Here is a 21,376-nt window from a genome sequence, read left to right as displayed (position 1 = left end):
TGAGTAATTCTGCCACGTCTCTGCATTGGAAGTTAAGGAATGTTTCTGTTATATTCAGTGCAGGGACACTGGCAGATGTGGAATATGTCTATAAATCTGATGGACGGATGAGGATTAGCCACCCCCAGTGGATGCGGATTAGAAGGAAGCAAGGCAGAACAAGTGACTCATTCAGAGATAAAACTGGCAAACTCCTCGGTGGGTGGGTAATTCTGCTGCATTTCTGGAATGATGGACCATTTCAAGTGATCCAATGCAGAGACGCAGGAGGAGGAGGAAAAGGAAGAAGAAGAAAAGTTGGTTTTTATACCCTGCTTTTCTCTACCTTAAGGAGTCTGAAAGCGGCTTACAATCACAATCCTTTCCTCTCCCCACAGCAGGTGGGGCTGAGAGAGTTCTGAGAGAACTGTGACAGGCCCAAGGTCACCCAGCTGGCTTCATGTGGAGGAGCGGGGAATCAAACCCAGTTCTCCAGATCAGAGTCTGCCACTCTTAACCACTACACCATGTGGGCTCTCTCGATTACCCGAGAGACGTTAACTGGAAGGAGGCAAACCAGAGCAGTGTCTTACACACAGATGCCACAGGCAGCATGGGTAATCCTGCTGTGTCTCTGCATTAGGAGTGACTGAATGATCCAATTACATCCAATAAAACGAAGATGCAGAAGAATCCCCAACTTGAACGGAGGCTGATTGGAAGAAGCTGGGGCTGTTGACTCATGCAGAGAGGCAACAGAGAGGCTTGTCTGCGGGTGGATATCTTATTTATACAGGGACCTTTTATGAGAGGCACACCAGCAGTTCTTTTGCAGAAACACTGGTGTGTTCCATAACATTGTTTGGGATATTCTGTGGTGTGGGAATGGTACTCCGTACATGTTCCAGTGAATGTGATCTGCATTACTTAACGTGGGATGGGCAGAACCCAATGCAGAAGACTTTGGGTTCTGAGCCGATGAAACAAAAGGCAGGGCTGTTCTATGAGTAATCGTTCCATGCCCAAGAGGGAGTTTTGGCAGATGCCAATTCTCCTGCTGAGGCTTTGCAAGAGCGAGAAGAACTTGTCGCAGAGGAAATTGCTGGATCTGTTGGGAATTCAGAACAGATGTGAGCTCGCTAGATAGGAGAAATTCACAAGAAGGATGAATGACATCAGGCAGAAGGTGCAAGCAGCTTATTTATCCCCATGTGTGTTCTTTGTTTCAGGCAGGTAAACAGAGAGTATTCCATGTCATAAGTCATTTTGGGCCCTGGAGCAAAACGCATTTGGGCTTGTGCCGTTTTTCACTGCCAAGGAACCGACACATTTCGGCCCCTTTCTCGTAGATACGTTCTCGGTCCCTTTTGCATGGCGATTTCTGTAAAATAGTTGCAGCTTAACCTACCTTGCCCTGACCTGGATAGCCCCAGGCTAGCCTGATCTCAGCAGATCTCAGAAGCTAAGCAGGGTCGGCCCTGGTTAATATTTGGACGGGGTACCACCAAGGAATACCAGGGTCGTCATGAGGAGGCAGGCAATGGCAAACCACCTCCGAACGTCTCTTGCCTTGAAAACCCTATGGGGTTGCTATAAGTCAGCTGTGATTTGATGGTACACACGCACACAAAAACCCTACCTCACTTGGCTGTTGTGTGGCTAACATGAGGGACGGGAGAGCCATGTAGGAAGCCCTGAACTCCTTGAAGGGTAGGAGGATAGAAATGCAATTGACAACATCAGTTAATTCAATCCATTCAATTTAGTAAGTAGTTATGGTTTGTGCTCCATGGGCAGCCCATAAGAACTGAACTAAACCCTGACACGCAGTTCCCTGGCTGCCCCTGGGTAGGTCACAAGCTCTAATGTGAATTATCACACAGGACTGGCCTGAAGATGGGAGCTAAAAATTGCACCATGGTTTTGTACTCTGTAAAGCCTTACAGAAATTACTAATCTGGGCCCCAAATATCTCTTTGAAATATCTCTCCTTCCTCCCGCCCCAGGCCAAAAAGCTACCAATATATAATTTGTACTGCAGTCCTCTTAACACCCAGTTCTCGGAGTAAATAATGTGTTGGGGAAGGAGATCAGCATGCATAAATGTACAAATCATCTCTTTCTTCATGATGTACAATTCAGATCCCAGCTGTGTTTCATCCCCTGGAATCACAAGCCATTGGGAACATTAATATTTCACCTAATCTTTCTCTTTTGTGAGAGACTAATATTAGATTTTTGTTTTTAAATGGAAGCTATTTTAAAAAGGCACCGCCTTTCTCTCTTGAGATTCCTCAGATCTGCCCTTTGTTCTGATACTTCTCATACTCTATACCATGCCAATATCTAAGTTGTCAGAGATTTCAAAAAGTGCCTCTCATCTTGTCGAGTGTATGGCGAAAGAGGTTACGGGGAGGGGGTGGATTATTACCCACCCTGGGGGCTATAGGATGACATGCTACTTTATTGCACCCCCCCACCTCCTGCTAGGGATGGAAATTTTTAGCGTATATATGAGTTGTCACCTTGGAAACATTGAAAGACAAGAAAATCTATATCTGTAAACAGCAGCGCAGCATACAGTGCCTAAGACGAAAGCGGTCCACCTTACTATGCTAAATTCAAATTTCTCAGTTGTGCAGTGCATTAAAACAAATGAGTTCTAGGCTCCCGACAGCCTTGATCAACCTCGCAACAGCCCTGTGAGGCAGGCCCCTGCAAGTCTCAATTGTAAAGAGAATACATCTACAAATAATTAAGAAGGGCAGCAACTTCAAGAGAGGACATGACTCCGTAGTATAGCCAGTTTTGTATGTAGAAGGCTTAGTCCTGGTATCAAAGGGTAGTAGGTTTTGAGGAAGACCTTAGTCTGGTGAATAGTTGGAGGGAGGGGGAGACGTGCAGTACCGTCTTTCATTAGCAATTTTCTAGTTAAATGAACACATGATAATTTGGGGGAGGGCGGCATCAAGTCACAGCTGTCTCATGGCAACCCTGTAGGGAAGGGGTGTCGAACTCAATTGTTACGAGGGCTGGATATGACATAAATATCACTCGGTCGGGCCAGGCCACGCCTCACCGGCCCAGATTGGGGTAAGAGGCTGCCTTGGCTGGCTCGTGGGCCGGATCAGAGTCCTCAAGGGGCCGGATCCAGCCCTCGGGCCTTATGTTTGACACCCCTGCTGTAGGGTTTTCAAGGCAAGAGACATTCAGAGGCGGTTTGCCATTGCCTGACTCTGTGAAGCAACCCTGCACTTTCTTGGTGGTCTCCCATCCAAATACTGACCAGGGACGACCCTGCTCAGCTTCCAAGAATGGGTGAGATTAGGCTTGCCTGGGCTATCCAGGTCAGGGCATACTAATCTTAGCAGAAATAACTGCAAATAAATAAACTGCAAAAGTGAACATGCAGCAGTCTTCCATATTTATGTTACCTTACTTTGGCATGTGTTAGTCGCTCCACATTCTTTTCCTGCTGCTTTTCTTCCGCCAAGAATTTCTTCTTCTTCTAGCCAGACCGCCTCCACCGCTAAACATCACTGAATGTTTTGCTTCACCTGCTGCATTCATCATGGTCTGCCCTGCACTGATTTAAAAGCAAAAGAGTTTTTTAAAAATATTTTAATAAGCAATAATATCAACAATAAATAATGTTCTCAAAAGCAAATGATGTCAGGCTCTTTCAATCTCTTATTGCTGTGTGTGTGTAAAGTATCGTCAAGTCGCAGCCAGCTTATGGCCACCCAGTAGGGTTTTCAAGGCAACAGTCTAACAGAGGAAGTTTTCAAATTTATTAATACGGTCGACGAACCAATCACATGCCAACACATCAAAATTTCCAGACTCAATAGTTTTGCACTGCAGAATCACAGTACTTATAAAGGTGTAAGGTCAATAAAAGCAACCCCTGGTTAAAATTATCATATTAAAATTGATAAAATTGTAAAATATTCTAACAATCATTCTCTAATAAAGCTCTGCGAATTTTAATAGCAAAAGCGCAGAACTTGGCAGTTTGGAGCGTAAACTGAGGGTCTTCTCCTAATAGGAGCTTCTTTGACAAAAGCTTTGACTTTTCAGGGAATTTTCCAAGTAGGGAGGAAATAAGCTTTGATCTAACTTCGTGGTAGAATGGGCAACATATCAGTGCATGTTCGATGGTTTCAATGTCCCCTGTTCCACACGGACATAACCTCTCTGATCTAGGGCTCTTCTTATATTTCCCTTCTAAAACAGCCGATGATAGGGCCTGGCAAGGGTAAAGGCCTTCCTATAATTAATAGACTCAAGATGATAATAACAGAGGTGGTTTGCTGTTGCCTTCCTCTACATAGCAACCCTGGACTTCCTTGGTAGTCTCCCCTCCAAATACTAGCCAGGGCTGATCCTGCTTAGCTTCCAAGATCTGATGTGATCGGGCTCGCCTGTCCTGTCCAGGAAAGGGAGGCCACTGGCAGACCTGTGTAATTCCTTTAAAGCCATCTATGCCTGTGGCCATCACTACATCCTCTGGCAGCGAATCCCACATTTTAAAATTGTAATAATCTGGAGAGGAGTTTTCCAAAGACTGGTCAGTACCAGAAGCAGAAGAAGCCCTGCCAGATTAGACCAGTACTCCATCTAATCCAGCATCTAGTGGTCATTTAGACGTCTTAGAAATCCTACAAGCAGGATTCAGAGGCCAAAGCCTTCCCCACCATTCAGAGATACGATGCATTTGAACGTGGAGGTTCCAATTAGCCATCATGGTTCCCAGCTATTGATGGACCTCTCTTTCATGAATGTGTCTCATTCGCCCTCGGAACCTTCAAAGACAGTGGCCATTGCCGCATCCTGTGGCAGTGAGTTCCACAAGTTAATTATACACCAGCGTGGTGTAGTGGTTAAGAGCAGTGGTTTGGAGCGGCGGAGTCTGATCTGGAGAACTGGGTTTGATTCCCCACTCCTCCACATGAGCGTTGGAGGCTAATCTGGTGAACTGTTTCCCCGCTCCTACACACAAAGCCAGCTGGGTGATCTTGGGCAAGTCACTCTCTCTCAGCCTCACTTACCTCACAGGGTGTCTGTTGTGGGGAGGGGAAGGGAAGGTGATTGTAAGCCAGTTTGAGTCTCCCTTAAGTGACAGAGAGGGTGGATTTGTCCCCCAATCCCTTCTGGAACCAACTTGTTGTACACAGCTGCATGCGTGCGTTCAGGCCCTGGTGCATTCACATACCACACCTCTCTCTATCCCAGCAGAAAACAATCTTTCTCAGGTTTTAATTATTTTCCCCTCCACCATTGTTTAAAGACTCCCCATCCTCCTTTTTAAGAGTTGTTTTGGCGCTCCAAAGCTCTCGGGAAATCTACGAGCCTTAAACACTGGCTACGAATTTCCCATTCTCATTTCAAGTTCTCTCCTGGTTGCTGCTCATTAACGTTTCTTCGCTTTGGTGTCTGGTGCAGTTTCCCTTGGCTTATTTCCTCCTTTCGAAGATGGATCTGTTGTAAACTCCTCCCCTCACCTGGCTGCGGCCCAGCTTCAGAATCTGCTCTGACAGATGCGAAGAGGTTGGAAATGGGAGCTCCGTTCTGTCATGAGATAGTCTGCCCAAGCTCCTCAAGGATGGACCAAGTAAGCCATGGAAACTGCAGGATTGTCTTCTTCATCACTTCCTCCTCTAAATACACTACAAAAAATGTCAGGCAGAAACAGCTTCCTCGAGAGCAGTGGTTCCCAGACTGTTCAAGCCACTGCCCCCTTGGTTCCACAAACTCAACCCCAGTGCCCCCTACCCTATCCTATAAAAAGCATTATTCAAAATAGGAGTTTGCATGACTCACTAAAGAAGATAATAACAATAAAATTTCAAAACAGTAACAATTAATTGCACATCTGTTCAAAACCACATTAAAACTTTTTGGTTGAAATTTATTCAACAAAACTGATGAACTTGATCCAGTGGTACCAGCTCTTCAAAGTCTGGAAAACAAAAACCTGATAGTTTCCACCAAATTTGCCAGCATGGTGCCACAGCTTGATCTATTGTAAATCAGTGAACAACGTAGTCGAAGGGGCCCACCTCTAGCGTCTCCCTGCTGCCCCCTTGCCTGTTAGTACCCCCTAGGTAATCCCACCGCCCCCCAGGGGGTGGTACTGCCCACTTTGGGAACCGCTGCTCTAGAGACATCCTATTAGCAGCAGTTGGATTAATCCAGAATAAATGGTTTAGGGGAGGCGGGTTGGACGTTGCACCTAACGCTGAAATTCGGAAGTACCTAATTAGAAGTAAATCCCAGAAGAATCAGGGGGGCTTAATCTCTTTTTGCCTCTGAACTGTCTTAATTTTGGTTTTAGAAGATGGGGAACTTACTTTGAGGTTTCTTACTTCTGGCTTTTGATCTTGATAGCCCTCAACAGGTTAGGACCAGAGTACAACCTATCAACCGCTCAGACTGTCTGGAGAGGCCCCGATCAGTGTTCCTTTGCCTTCAGAGTTTCAGCGGGTGGTTATATGGGGAAAGGCCTTCTTGGTGGTGGTACTGAGAAGACGCTGGAATTTCCTGTCCTGTCAAGCTAATTTGGCACCGTCCCTTGTATCTTTCTGCAGAGTGATCAAGGTGGTTCTTTTCAGGCAGTCCTTAGGAGCGTTGTCCGGAGTGACACAACCCAGACTGGGAATAAGGTGACTTCGTAGGTTCGTCAAATGTTTCTGAAATCCACACCTGAATTCCTCCTTGCATGTTAGACTTCCAAGTGGACCTGATCTGATTCCTGAAATGAAACCATCTTTGCATTCTTCTGGCACACGAGCAGAACCTCGAGCGGAGAAAGGTTCTACTGTACCCAGAAAGATCTGTATGGTGGTACTGTAAGTAAACAAGGTTTTAAGCTCATAGATTTACTACTGTTTGAGGTTTAAACTGGAGGGGGAAAATGCCCTCCGGCACCCTTCCTGATTGTATCCAACCACTAGTTTAAGGCTGAGAACAGTGTAGTTTTTAAGATAATTAACTGTTGTCACAAAATTGAACCGCACAAGGGCTTTTGTGCGCGCCACACTGGCAGCCAAAGTCCCTGAAGCAAAATGCAGCCCTAAAAATAACATAATACACGGAAATAATAAAAAACCATAGTTGCATTTTAATAAGCAGCTCGCAGAAAGAAAGTCACCAAAAAGCAAACCTACGAGGCCTTCTGTCAGCACTTATACCATGGGAAAGTAACCTGAGTTAATTTAAAATAGCTTTCCCCCCCACCCCACCCCCCGTGCTCCATATGTACAAAACAGACATAGATCTTGCCAGGTTCAAGACAGTACAGGAGAACGTTGTTACCTTTCCCCCACCCCCTTTCTCCGTGGCAACGTTTATGCAATGGAGAGGGGGTGAGGAATGAAATGCAAATTAAAAAACGGCAACAAAGAAATTGTCACTCAGATGTAGAAGGAGGTTTCGTTTTAGAGGAGTTAGCACTCTTGGTGCCAATTCTAAAAATAAAAATGGGGAGAAAAGGAGCCAAAAATGGTTGCTAGAAGATGTGCATATCGGGGGGTGGGGGGAGCCTTCTGAAGAAGGATTTGGCTGGTAATTTTCAATCAATTATATTTCTTGACGACGTGCCAGCCTGAGCAGAGAGGAAAAAAAGAAATGGGCAGGCCGTTTGTCTTCCAAGCTAGCTGGTGACCCTAAGCAATGCCCTGAGGTGCTCATCCTGGATGGAGTTTGCTACCTGGACCATTTGAGCATGCACAGTAAGAAAGGTGAAGCAGTCACCCTGCTCTGCCCCCAAACCTCCAGGAATTTACCAACCTCGAGCTGGCAGTCCTAGCCCAACTGAGGGCTGCAGAGATTTGTACCATACTGGCTGAAACCGCAAGCACTCTGGCTCGGTTGGCTTGTCATTGCAAACTGCTGCAAAGCTAAAATCACTGATTAGGGTTGCCTGCTGCCTGCTGGGAAATTCCCAGAGAGTTGGAGGTACAACCTTAGGGAGGGCCATGCTCAGTGGTAGAGCCTCTGCTTGGCATGCAAAAGGTCCCAGGTTCAATCCCCGAATCTCCAGTTAAGGGACTAGGCAAGTAGGTGATGTGAAAGACCTCCGCCTGAGACCCTGGAGAGTCGCTGCCGGCCAGAGTAGACGATACTGACTTGGATGGACCAAGGGTCTGATTCAGTATAAGGCAGCTTTGTGTGTTCATGAGAGGGCAGGATTTGGGGAGGGGAAGGACCTCAGGAGGGTAAAATGCCATAGACGCCACCCCTCCAAAGCAGCCATTTCCTCCAGGGGAACTGATCTCTGCCATCTGACCAGCTGTAAATCTGGGAGATGTTCAGGCCCCATCTGGAGGGTGGCGACCCTAGTGCATCAGACACCTGCATTCAGAAATGTGGGGATTTTTTTTTTTTTGCCACGGTATGTATAACCACCTTTGCCACGGTTAAGAATAATTTAAAAACAAAGAAAAGTTATGCATGGTGAAGCATTACCTTCTTTGTGACTCTTAAAGGCCCAGCAGGTCTCTTGGGGTCAGAACCTTTGCTTAAAAGGCTCTTTGATAGCTAGCTGCACTTACTCATGGAATGAAAAGGACATTACCTGTGATTACGGTCTATTTGTTTTAATGATTGGATCCTTTCTGCTTTGACGAAGGTGAGCTTTTCAATCCAAGCGCAGTAGACTGAAATGGCACTCCTAAGGCGAGCGCTCAGCCAACCTTCCTCATTCTCCCGGTCAATAAACGTCTCATAAATTGCTTGTGATTATGCCTTAATGAAGTATGGGGGCTTTGGGAGAAAAGGACAGAAACCACCAGGCCGCTTGTGAAAGAAGCAAGAATGATCTCGGCTGTGCTTTATAAAACTCCGTCAGAAGCAAATTGAAGAAAGGGGCAAATCGTGCAGGGTTTGTGGTACTGCTTTCCAGAGAGAAACTCCAGTTGGTGAAGTTGCATGAGCAGAGCTAATTTGGAAAGTGAGATGACGCCTCAAGTTCGAAGAATCTTGCCCCCTCCATAGTTCATGCATGAGCTCAACCAGGGTTGCAGATGTTCCAGCTGCCCTTAATCACTAGGAAGACCTTTTCCCCCTTGATCCTTGGCTGCGGAAAGTAGAGTCAAGTCACAGCTGATTTATGGCGACCCCACCGAGTTTTCAAGGAAAGAGGCATTCAGAGGGGGTTTGGCCATCACCTTCCTCAGCGTAGGTTGCAATGGCTGAGGTGGATTTTTAACAATTGATAATTTCTTGTAAAATAATTATGTGTTTGCGTGCAAAAAAGACAAGAAGCACTCACCAGCCCTCCAACTAAGAGAGGGTGGGGGCTGAACCCTGAGGAATGACTATGCTCACAACTCACCTAAACTGGGTTGCTAACCTCCAGGTGGGGCCTGGAGATCTCCTGGAATGACAATTGATCTTGTGCGTTCATGTGCCCAGATGGCAGGATTGGTTCCACTGGAAAAAAATGGCCAATTCCCTCCCCAGACTCCCCCCAGGCTCCACCCCAAATCTCCAGTCAGCTTTCTTCATTGTCTCAACTTTCACACCCATACACAGTAATAGGGAACACTAGGGCATGAATAAATTTTATCTCTTACTCTTTCTTTTATGATCATTCTGCGTGCTAAATATTACTAAGAACATTTCGGACATCAGTAAACATGAAAGTGTAATCTCCTAGGTAAAATTTATATATATATAAATCCAAGGCAAAACCTCCCATGCATTAGTGGCCCTAGACTAATATAAAACCATTAAATAATTGCAAAGCATAATATTAATTAATACCTTATTATCCTACTATAAGCATACACACACACACACACACACATGCTTATAGTAGGATGTGTTAATTAATTAATATTATGCTTTGCAAGTAGGGTTGCCAGGTTCCTCTTTGCCACCGGCAGGGTTTTTTTTTTTATAAAAGTTTTTATTGGTTTTCAGTATTAAGTGGGAATACAGGGGGGGGGGGGAAGAAAGGGAAAAAACAAACAAACAAACAAAAAAGAAACCCCTTTCGATTAAGCAATATTTTTCATTAACAGAAGAAAAGAAAAAATACTTTTTTTTTGAGGCGGAACCTGATGAGGGCGGGGTTTGGGAGGGGAGGGACTTCAATGTCATAGAGTCCAACTGCCATTTCCTCCAGGTGAACTGACCTGTATCGGCTGGAGATCAGTTGTAATAGCAGATCTCCAGCTAGTACCTGGAGGTTGAGGAGAAAATAGACACCACTGTACAATTATCCAAGGATTTAGAAGCTAGTACAGGAGCGAAACACTACATAAACAAAGTGCAAATAGATTTATAAATAGCTACGTGCAATTACATACAATATGAGAAAGTATACGTTCAATTACATACAATATGAGACATTATATATGAGACAATATGAGACACAAAAAGACCTACAAGAAGTCATTCATAAATATTCATATTTTTAAGTGTCCAAACAAGGTACACATTCTTCTTCGACAAGCTAATCTCATGTAGTCCAATGGATGCCAATAGTAATGGAGGATACGGCCGTTTAAAATTCTTGGCAATTTAACAATTCTTCTTCAGTCCTTCAGAAGGCATCTTGCAAAATTTTGTACCAAGCTTTCATTTTCAAATTGTAGGCTATGATATATGTCCCACCACGGGTAACATTCAGATGCCGGTCCCAAGAAGGGTAAAGAAGCTCAGTGTGGGATGTTTTTTATAACATTTCCAAACTCTTAATGCATCGCGATGTTTTTAAAGCGATGTTTTTTATAACGTTTCCAAACTCTTGATACATCGCTGGGAATACAAAGTGCAGTATCCAAAAACCCTTTTAAAGCGATGTTTTTTATAACGTTTCCAAACTCTTGATACATCGCTGGGAATACAAAGTGCGGTATCCGAAAACCCTTTTAAAGTGATGTTTTTTATAACATTTCAAAACTCTTAATGCACCGCGATGTTTTTTATAACGTTTCCAAACTCTTTTAAAGCGATGTTTTTTATAACATTTCCAAACTCTTAATGCATCGCTGGGAATATAAAGTGCGGTATCCAAAACCCTTTTAAAGCGATGTTTTTTATAACGTTTCCAAACTCTTTTAAAGCGATGTTTTTTATAACATTTCCAAATTCTTAATGCATCGCTGGGAATACAAAGTGCGGTATCCAAAAACCCTTTTAAAGCGATGTTTTTTATAACATTTCCAAACTCTTAATGCATTGCGATGTTTTTTATAACATTTCCAAACTCTTAATGCATTGCGATGTTTTTTATAACGTTTCCAAACTCTTTTAAAGCGATGTTTTTTATAACATTTCCAAACTCTTAATGCATCGCTGGGAATACAAAGTGCGGTATCCAAAAACCCTTTTAAAGCGATGTTTTTTATAACATTTCCAAACTCTTAATGCATTGCGATGTTTTTTATAACGTTTCCAAACTCTTTTAAAGCGATGTTTTTTATAACGTTTCCAAACTCTTGATACATCGCTGGGAATACAAAGTGCGGTATCCAAAAACCCTTTTAAAGCGATGTTTTTTATAACATCTCCAAACTCTTAATGCATTGCGATGTTTTTTATAACGTTTCCAAACCCTTTTAAAGCGATGTTTTTTATAACGTTTCCAAACTCTTGATACATCGCTGGGAATACAAAGTGCGGTATCCAAAAACCCTTTTAAAGTGATGTTTTTTATAACATTTCCAAACTCTTAATGCATTGTGATGTTTTTTATAACATTTCCAAACTCTTTTAAAGCAATGTTTTTTTATAACATTTCCAAACTCTTAATGCATCGCTGGGAATACAAAGTGCGGTATCCAAAAACCCTTTTAAAGCGATGTTTTTTATAACATTTCCAAACTCTTAATGCATTGCGATGTTTTTTATAACGTTTCCAAACCCTTTTAAAGCGATGTTTTTTATAACGTTTCCAAACTCTTGATACATCGCTGGAAATACAAAGTGCGGTATCCAAAAACCCTTTTAAAGCGATGTTTTTTATAACATTTCCAAACTCTTAATGCATTGCGATGTTTTTTATAACGTTTCCAAACTCTTTTAAAGCGATGTTTTTTATAACGTTTCCAAACTCTTGATACATCGCTGGGAATACAAAGTGCGGTATCCAAAAACCCTTTTAAAGCGATGTTTTTTATAACATCTCCAAACTCTTAATGCATTGCGATGTTTTTTATAACATTTCCAAACTCTTAATGCATTGCGATGTTTTTTATAACGTTTCCAAACTCTTTTAAAGCGATGTTTTTTATAACGTTTCCAAACTCTTGATACATCGCTGGGAATACAAAGTGCGGTATCCAAAAACCCTTTTAAAGCGATGTTTTTTATAACATTTCCAAACTCTTAATGCATTGCGATGTTTTTTATAACATTTCCAAACTCTTAATGCATTGCGATGTTTTTTATAACGTTTCCAAACTCTTTTAAAGCGATGTTTTTTATAACGTTTCCAAACTCTTGATACATCGCTGGGAATACAAAGTGCGGTATCCAAAAACCCTTTTAAAGCGATGTTTTTTATAACATCTCCAAACTCTTAATGCATTGCGATGTTTTTTATAACGTTTCCAAACCCTTTTAAAGCGATGTTTTTTATAACGTTTCCAAACTCTTGATACATCGCTGGGAATACAAAGTGCGGTATCCAAAAACCCTTTTAAAGCGATGTTTTTTATAACATTTCCAAACTCTTAATGCATCGCGATGTTTTTTATAACGTTTCCAAACTCTTTTAAAGCAATGTTTTTTATAACATTTCCAAACTCTTAATGCATCGCTGGGAATACAAAGTGCGGTATCCAAAAACCCTTTTAAAGCGATGTTTTTTATAACGTTTCCAAACTCTTTTAAAGCGATGTTTTTTATAACGTTTCCAAACTCTTGATACATCGCTGGGAATACAAAGTGCAGTATCCAAAAACCCTTTTAAAGCGATGTTTTTTATAACGTTTCCAAACTCTTGATACATCGCTGGGAATACAAAGTGCGGTATCCAAAAACCCTTTTAAAGCGATGTTTTTTATAACATTTCCAAACTCTTAATGCATCGCAATGTTTTTTATAACGTTTCCAAACTCTTTTAAAGCGATGTTTTTTATAACATTTCCAAACTCTTAATGCATCGCTGGGAATACAAAGTGCGGTATCCAAAAACCCTTTTAAAGCGATGTTTTTTATAACATTTCCAAACTCTTAATGCATCGCGATGTTTTTTATAACGTTTCCAAACTCTTTTAAAGCGATGTTTTTTATAACGTTTCCAAACTCTTGATACATCGCTGGGAATACAAAGTGCGGTCAGAGCTCTTCTAGGGCGTTACTTACTCCGCACTAATTTGCACAGGTGGGAACCACGGGACCCGGAAGAAGCAGCCGGGGGCTTTTGGGCCGTACCATTCCCCCCGTAGGGACCATGGCGAACGGCCAGGCCTTCCCCGTCGCCCTCAGGCCTTTAGGAATCCTCCTTTTTAAACTCCTCTGCTTCTAGAAATTTCCTTCGACGGGGCTCCCAGAACGAGAACGGCGCCATCCCCCCCCCCTTCGCTGTCGAAAACTCCCCTTTCCCCCGAGTTGGTTCGCCCCGTCGCCTTGGCGACCGCCCCCAAACAGACGGGTGGGAAGCGCTGGCGAGGTAGGCGGCCGAGTCTATTGCGCGCGCGCCCCCCCCCCGGGGGCTGGTTTGAACGCTTCCTCGCGGCGGTTGGGCGAGACCATTGGCTGAAAGGAGGGGGAGTTGTGGGGGGTTGCTGAGAAAGGCTGGGTGGAAGGAGAGAAGTTTCCTCGAGGCAAAATTTGGGGAGGGGAGGTGTCCCAAACTTGGCGTGTGTGTGTAAAGTGCCTTCAAAACTTGGCATGGCAGCCTCAACAAACCCGCCCCTGTGTCCTTAACAGCTGTCTGGCAGGCTGCAATTCAACAGGGGGGGTCAGGAGTGATGAGAAGCAAGGCTGGCTGTGGAATGCCATTTGAATTAGAACTTCTTCTTTTTTTGCATTAGAAAATATGTTGCATGCCTCATTCCCCCCCCCCCCCCCGCCTCCGTTTTGGCCTCACAACACCTCTGCGGGGCAGGCTCAGCTGAGAAGGAACAGCCCAAAGGCAATAGCAGGGTTGCCAACCTCCAGGTGGTAGAACAAAACAAGGACGTGCTGTACAGGGGATTAGCAAAAGGAGAGAGAGAGAAAAAAAACAGCAACGTGGACCACCAATATTTTCAATGAATTGATGGGGCTGATTTACATGCAATACAAATGGATTAAATGCAAACTTAGGGTCCCTACTCTCTCCTTTTGCTAACCTCCAGGTGGTGTGAATTCAAAGTGAAAGCACACGCACAAATGAACCCACAAACAAGAAATTTACAATTGGTCTAAGCTAGCCCCAATATAATTGAGCATTTTGCCTATGCTTACTATTTTGTAACGCTTCTTGCATCGTTATATTGGGTCTAACTTAGACCAATTGTACATTTCTTGTTTGTGGGTTCATTTGTAAATTTCTTGTTTGCTCAACTGAGGTTGTGCTCATGAGATTCGCACTTTCAATATATTTTTCTAAACAGCAACATTGTGTTATAGTAACCTTTTTGTGGGTTCATTTGTGGTTGTGCTTTCACTTTGAATTCACAACTCCTGAGTAGCACTTGTAGCCAGTTTTTATTACAACCTCCAGGTGGTGGCTGGAGATCTCCTGCTATTACAGCTGATCTCCAGGCAACAGAGGTCAGTTCACCTGGAGAAAATGGCTGCTTTGGAAGGTGGACTCTATGGCATTGCGCCCCATTGAAGTCCCTCCTCAAATCTCTCCCTCCTCAGGCTCCGCCACCAAAATCTCCAGGTATTTCCCAATGCGGAGCTGGCAACCCTAGGCAATAGATTCCCAACAGTTATTAGCTGGAGATCTCCTGCTATTACAACTGATCTCCAGCCGACAGAGATCAGTTCCCCTGGAGAAAATGGCCGCTTTGGCCATTGGACTCCATGGCATCGAAGTCCCTTCCCTCCCCAAACCCCGCCCTCCTCAGGCTCTGCCTCAAAAACCTCCCACTGGTGGCGAAGAGGGACCTGGCAGCCCTAGCAATAGTGATCTTTGTGGCAGTGTGTGGGGGACTTGAACTCAGCACTCTCCAGCGTTAACATGCCAATTGTTGCTGCGGCGGTTTTCAGACTTTTAACAACTTGTGGGGTTGCCCATTTTGACTTAAGCCCCCCCTCCTCCTCCTCCTCCTCTCCTCCCAGGTTCCCTTCTCTCTGGCCAGCACTTTTTCAAAGCACCTGTGTGGCAAACTGTGCATACCTCCCCAGCCCACAGATGCCTACGGAGGAAGGCTAATTTTCTTACCCTTTCCCCAAAACAAGCTTGCTTTCTTATATATTGTTGCTAACATGCCTGTTCTTGTTAATGGTCTTTGCTTCTTAGATTCCTTCTTGTCCTTCGTCTTAGCTGGGAGAGTACTTAAACTGAGCTCAGGAGATTCCCACCTGGGAGACGGGAAGTGGCATTTTAGTCCACCCCTCCCTGAACAGCCGGAGGGAATCAGCCAAGATCAAGCTGCCCTCGTATCTGAGGTTCTGTTTTCTATTGTTTGCAAACAAGAAAGATTATTTTTACTGGATAGCCCAACTATTCTTGGGTTGGAATACAATCTGTAAACTAATGTCAATTTCTTTCATTATAGCAAATCTCTGTTTGAAAAACAAGAAAGAACAAAACCTTGCCTGAATGGATGATGTGAAGTCTCCCGGTATTTTGGAAGAAAATCTGACTACTGATTTACGTTTCCTGGAAGAGGAGAATGCTGAAAAAGAGATCATACCAGAACAATTCTGGCAAGCTGAGGAGAGCTGGAAAGGTTCAGTGATAAAACAGGGTGCTATTTCACAATGTAAACCTATAATATGTTGCACTCATTGGAGTCTTTGCTGTCCTGCTTCTGTGGAGGAAAACACTTGCCAGCATGTTTTGGGAACATTTCTGTCCCCCCCCCCCCGGGTTGCCAGCCTCTATGTGGGGTTTGGAGATCTCCCAGAATTACAACTGAACTCCAAACTACAGAGATCAGTTCCCTTGGAGATAATGGCTGCTATGGAGGGTGGACTGTATGGCAGTATGCCCTTCCTTTCCCAGGCTTTGCCCTCAAATCTCCAGGAATTTTCCAACTTGGAGTTGGCAGTCCTGGTTTCCCCCAAAGTACTTCTAAGCAGAGCCAGTCCAACTCTAAAGTCAAACCAGGCAAGCTCCTGAGGTGCCAAAATTCCAGTGGCATCTGTTCACCTCTTCAGATGTCTTGGGGATACTTGCCTTTTTGGAAGGAGTAAGCAAAACAGTTTGTGGATTGGGTGATATCTCAGGGGATTTTGTTTGTGGATTGGGTGATATATCAGTTAACAGGCTTCTGATCTCTACCAGTGACTCAGAGCCAAGGGTCTTAGGCAGAGATGCTAAACACAGGTAGCCCATAATTTTTATTTAAGTGGATCAAAACATGGGTGTGTAAAGCTGTCTTATAGCAAGCATGTATCCAGCTCAGTATTATCTGCTCTGACTGGCAGCAGATCGCTGGAGAAGTAGGGTCTTTGAGATCTCTTAAGGTCTGGAATTGAACTTGTGGCCTTCTGCATGCAAAATGCTCCGCTGCTAAGTCAGCACCCTCTTCAGCACTTGAACACATCATATGCTTTTGCCACGCTGACGTGGAAGAGGAAGTTAGAGTTACAGCAAAATTTTAATTCTTCCAGGGCAGCAAAAAGAAATCCTTGTTGGGGTCAACAGTAGGGTTGCCAACTGCTGGGTAATAGCAGGAGATCTCCTACTAATTCAACTGATCTCCAGCCGATAGATATCAGATCACCTGGAGAAAAATGGCCTCTTTGGCAATTGAACTCTATGGCATTGAAGTCCCTCCCCTCACCAAACCCTGCCCTCTTCAGGCTCCGCCCCCAAAATCTCCAACCGGTGGCGAAGAGGGACCTGGCAACCCTAGTCAACAGTGAGCTTTCTTTCATTATGATCTGACAAAGTGGGGCTATATAAATGTTTAGTAAGAATTTTTACTTGGTGGTTGTCAATACCAGCTAGTAGATGTATGTCCTGACCTCAATGGCCCGGGGTAGCCTGGTCTCATCAGACCTTGAAAGCTAAACAGGGTCAGCCCTGGTTAGTACCTGGATAGGAATCCGCCAAGGAAGTCCAGGGTTGCTACGCAGGGGCAGGCAACGGTAAACTACCTCTCTTCCATCTCTTGCCTTGAAAACCCCATGAGGGGTTGCCATGAGTCGGCTGTGACTGGATGGCACTTTCTACCACCTCCAGTGAATGTGTGTGTGTGAACAAGGGGTACCACATGCATGAAGGCATTTCCTTTTACCACCTGCCACTAACCTTCAGTGGACCATAAACCTTACATTCCCATTTGACTAATACAGACCTCTTTTGCGCAGCACTTAGGGCTGATAGTCAGCGACAGCTCTGTCACCAAGGTAGAGAGCATCTGTCTGTTTTAAGCCCCTAGGTTAAAAATTGCCTTTGTATATAGTTTGTGAAAAGAATTATTATTTTTTTTCCTAGTAGACTCGGCAATAAAGCTTTTAAGATGTCACCTCTGGGCCTCCTTATCATGTGTAGGCTTGTTAGGGAGGGGCTGTTCAAGTTCTGTGTAGCTAATGGCCAAAGTCGCTCTCATTTCCATCAGGACTCAGATTTGAAGATGAGTACAATGAAGAGTTCTGCAAAGTTGCTTCTGAAGGAGATGGGGAAGATTCTGACGCTAGTGGGTGAGTGTGGCGGCAGCTATCAGTTCTGTTTTTTGCTCATTGGGTTTTAGTTTTTGATCGCCTTTTTAGGTCAGCCAGCTTGAAGATTTTAACTGAAAGGTGTGGGATAGACACATTTTTATAAACACATGAAAAAGGAAGGGGGAGGGAGAGAAGCACGTACACCCCCTGAGCTCCTTGGAGGAAAGCTAGGATAAAAATATACTATGTAGGTAGAGATTTTTTGTTTAAAACCTAATTATATCTCTGTGAAAACTTATTTTTCTTCTCCTCTTCCACCTCTAACCAAAAGGGAGATCCCGGGACAGCATGCAACCCACAGCGGCAGAAGACTCATGAGCTACCCGGATCGAGTTCGCATACTCAACTTGCGCCGGAACCTGAACCAGCTCGACAGCCTTGCCAAAGAAAAGAGTATAATCTTTCGAAAAACCAGGTCAGGGTGCTCCCCTCTTCTCTACAGTATATGGTGGTTTTCAGGGTTTCAAATCAAATTTACTGATATGGTCAACTGACCAATCACGTGCCAATACATCAAAATTTCCAGACTTGATAGTTTTGCACCGCAGAATCGCAGACTGCCCATACATATAAAGGTGTAAGATCAGTAAAAGCAACCGCTGTTTAAAATTATCATCTTAAAACTGATAAAATTGTAAAATATTCTAACAAGCATTTTCTAATAAAGTTCTGCGTATTTTAATAGCAACGGCGTAGAACTTGGCAGTTTGGAGCGTAAGCTGAGAGTCTTCTCCTAATAGGAGCTTCTTTGCCAAAAGCTCAACTGACTCTTCAGTGAATTTACCAAGTAGGGGGGAAATAAGCTTCGTGGTAGAATGGGCAACATATCAGTGCATAATATTGTCGTAGGCTTTCACGGTCAGAGTTCATCGGTTCTTGTAGGCTATCCGGGCTGTGTGACCATGGTCTTGGTATTTTCTTTCCTGATGTCGGGCACAACGTCAGGAAAGAAAATACCAAGACCACGGTCACGCAGCCCGGATAGCCTACAAGAACCGATATCAGTGCATGTTCGATGGTTTCAATGTCTCCTGTGCCACACGGTCATAACATCTCCGATCTAGGGATCTTCTTATATTTCCCTTCTAAAACAGCCGACGGTAGGGCTTGGAGGTTTGCAGGGTTTGTGCCCCTTTCCTAACAGCACTGGCACTCTGCGGCCCAAAGTTCAGTCTGCCAGTGAGGCAGGTTGGTCCCAAACTGGAAGGCAAGCTGACACGTGTGGTGATGTGGTGTGTCTCTGGTTCCCAGAATTCAATAGAGGCTATAGATGAAGGGCCCTGACCTGGATAGCCCAGGCTAGCTTGATCTCAGAAGCTAAACAGGATCAACCCTGGCAAGAGCCAGTGTGGTGTAGTGGTTAAGAGCGGTGGTTCGGAGCAGTGGGCTCTGATCTGGGGAACCGGGTTTGTTTCCCCATTCCTCCACATGAAGCCAGCTGGTGACCTTGGGCTAGTCACAGCTCTCTTAGAGCTCTCTCAGCCCCACCTACCTCACAGGGTGTCTGTTGTGGGGAGGAGAAGAAGAGGTGGTTTTTATATGCCAACTTTCTCTACCGCTTAAACCGGCTTACAATCACTGTTCCCCTCCCCACAGCAGACACCCCATTAGGTAGGTGGAGCTGAGAGAGAGTGACTAGCCCAAGGTCACCCAGCTGTCTTCATGTGGAGGAGTGGAGAAACAAATCCAGTTCACTCCCTCTTCCGGGGACAGGGAAGGTGATTGTAAGCCGGTTTGATTCTTCCTTAAGTGGTAGAGAAAATCGGCATATACAAACCAACTCTTCTTCTTCTTCTGTTTGGATGGCAGACCTCCAAGGAATACCAGAGTCGTGAAATGGGGGCAGGCAATGGCAAACCACCTCTGAACGTCTCTTGCCTTGAAAACCCCACCAGGGGTCGTCCTAAGTCAGATGAGATTAGACGGCAAAGAAAGAAAGAAAAATAAATAGATGAAGGACTCTCAGAGGTTTCTTCCAGAGGTGCTGATTCCACTTGGCCCAACACATACTGGGGCCTGCAAGGGGAATCTTTGCTGGGGTTCCATAGCTCTGGTGATTCCATCTTCTCACAGGGTGACACTTCTCAATCGAGCACTGAGAGGACATAACCGAAGCCATAAACGTTAGTGAATGGAGCGGGCCTGAAATCTGTAAAATACATTAAAAAAAAAAAAAAAACCCTAACCAGAGATTGTACATGCTCATTTTCAGGGAAGAACTGAATGCCTGCCATTTGCGGATCGAGATGCTAACAATGCAACAAAGGGACGTGGAGAGAGAGATTGGGAGAGAGAAGGAGGCTGGAAATACGTAGGTAGTGCTACCTGCTTGTCAGAGATTACTCCTCTTCCCAGTATTTATTCAAAGGGCACGAGTGCGTAACACTGAACTTTGTTAAGGTTTCCAGCCTCTCCCTGGTGCTGGCAAAGCTCAATAGTGTTTTTCAACACTTAACTTGATTCCCTTTGTCAAGCGACAACGCTTAATGAGTCAGTGATGAAACCAGAAAACAAACGCAGAGTTATCCCAGGGGGCTTTTGTTATGGACTGTTAAGAAAAAAAGACTCCAGCACTTTTGTTGTGGTGTTGCTGATAGCATCTCTGTGCGGCTGGAAGCCGGGGGATATTTGTTCAGCAGAGTTAGAGGTGTAGCAGCTCGATCTTCTCAGGATTCATGTAGAGGGTATGATTCCAGTAGGGCAATACAAACAAAATGCCTGGCAGCGGGTACTTCCAAAATCTCTGTATTTCAGCAGGATAAAGGAGGAGGTGATCAAAGATCATTTGATCTTGGTAGCCCAAGCAAAATGGTGTGGGGGGTGCATGTGCAAGAGGTCATCCAGAGGAGAGCAACCAGAATGGTCAGAGGTCTGGAATCCATGCCCTATGAGGAGACACTTAGGGGGTTGGGTTTGTTTAGTTTGGAGAAGAGAAGGTTGAAGGGAGACATCATAGCCACGTTTAAATATTTGAAGGGATGTCATGTTGATGAGGGAACTAGCTTGTTCTCGGTTGCTCCAGAGACTAGGACACGGAGTAATGGATTTAAACTAAGAGAAAAGCGATTCCACCTAAACATTAGGAAGAACTTTCTGACTGTGAGGGCTGTTCGACGGTGGAATGTGCTGCCTCGAAGGGTGGTGGAGTCCCCGTCTTTGGAGGTCTTTAAGCAGAGGCTAGATGGCCATCTGTCGGGAGCGCTTTGATTGTGGGATCCTGCGTGGCGGGGGGAGGATTGAAAGTCACTGGGGATGTGGAGGGAGGTAGATGTTAATTTCCTGCATTGCGCAGGGGGTTGGACTAGATGACCTTGGTGGAACTTTCCAACTCTATGTAAGTAATGAACCCCTTTTCGGGGGTGCCTGTGGGTTTTGGGGGGTGCCTGGGCCCTATGAGTAATTGAAATGCTTAGGGCTGTTTTTCTTAGAAAAAAGGTGGTTAAGGGGCGACGTGATAGATGTCTATAAATTCATGCATGGTATAGAGAGAATGGACAGGGAGAAGCTTTTCTCTCTCTCTCATAATACCAGGATGCGGGGTCATCTGCTGAAACTGGAGGGTGAGAGATTCAAAACAGATAAAAGGAAGTATTTCTTCACACAATGCATA

General features: G+C 44.5%; 2 protein-coding genes across 2 annotated transcripts in view; one reads left to right on the top strand and one right to left on the bottom strand.

Annotated features, from left to right (window-relative positions):
• GABRD (gamma-aminobutyric acid type A receptor subunit delta) overlaps positions 1 to 1,663 on the bottom strand; it is a 40,100-nt gene extending 38,437 nt beyond the window's left edge. Inside the window, exon 1 of the mRNA XM_056865526.1 lies at positions 1,624 to 1,663. Coding sequence (XP_056721504.1) covers positions 1,624 to 1,663 — 40 coding nt within the window. The remainder of the gene's footprint in view (positions 1 to 1,623) is intronic.
• Positions 1,664 to 15,694: 14,031 nt separating this feature from the next.
• CFAP74 (cilia and flagella associated protein 74) overlaps positions 15,695 to 21,376 on the top strand; it is a 66,179-nt gene continuing 60,497 nt past the window's right edge. Inside the window, 4 exon segments of the mRNA XM_056865525.1 lie at positions 15,695 to 15,824; positions 17,664 to 17,745; positions 18,038 to 18,181; positions 19,979 to 20,077. Coding sequence (XP_056721503.1) covers positions 15,695 to 15,824; positions 17,664 to 17,745; positions 18,038 to 18,181; positions 19,979 to 20,077 — 455 coding nt within the window.

The sequence above is a fragment of the Euleptes europaea genome, chromosome 19 (genome assembly GCF_029931775.1).
Source record: "Euleptes europaea isolate rEulEur1 chromosome 19, rEulEur1.hap1, whole genome shotgun sequence".
In the NCBI taxonomy this organism is placed as follows: Eukaryota; Metazoa; Chordata; class Lepidosauria; order Squamata; family Sphaerodactylidae; genus Euleptes; species Euleptes europaea.
This window is presented reverse-complemented; position numbering and strand designations above follow the sequence as displayed.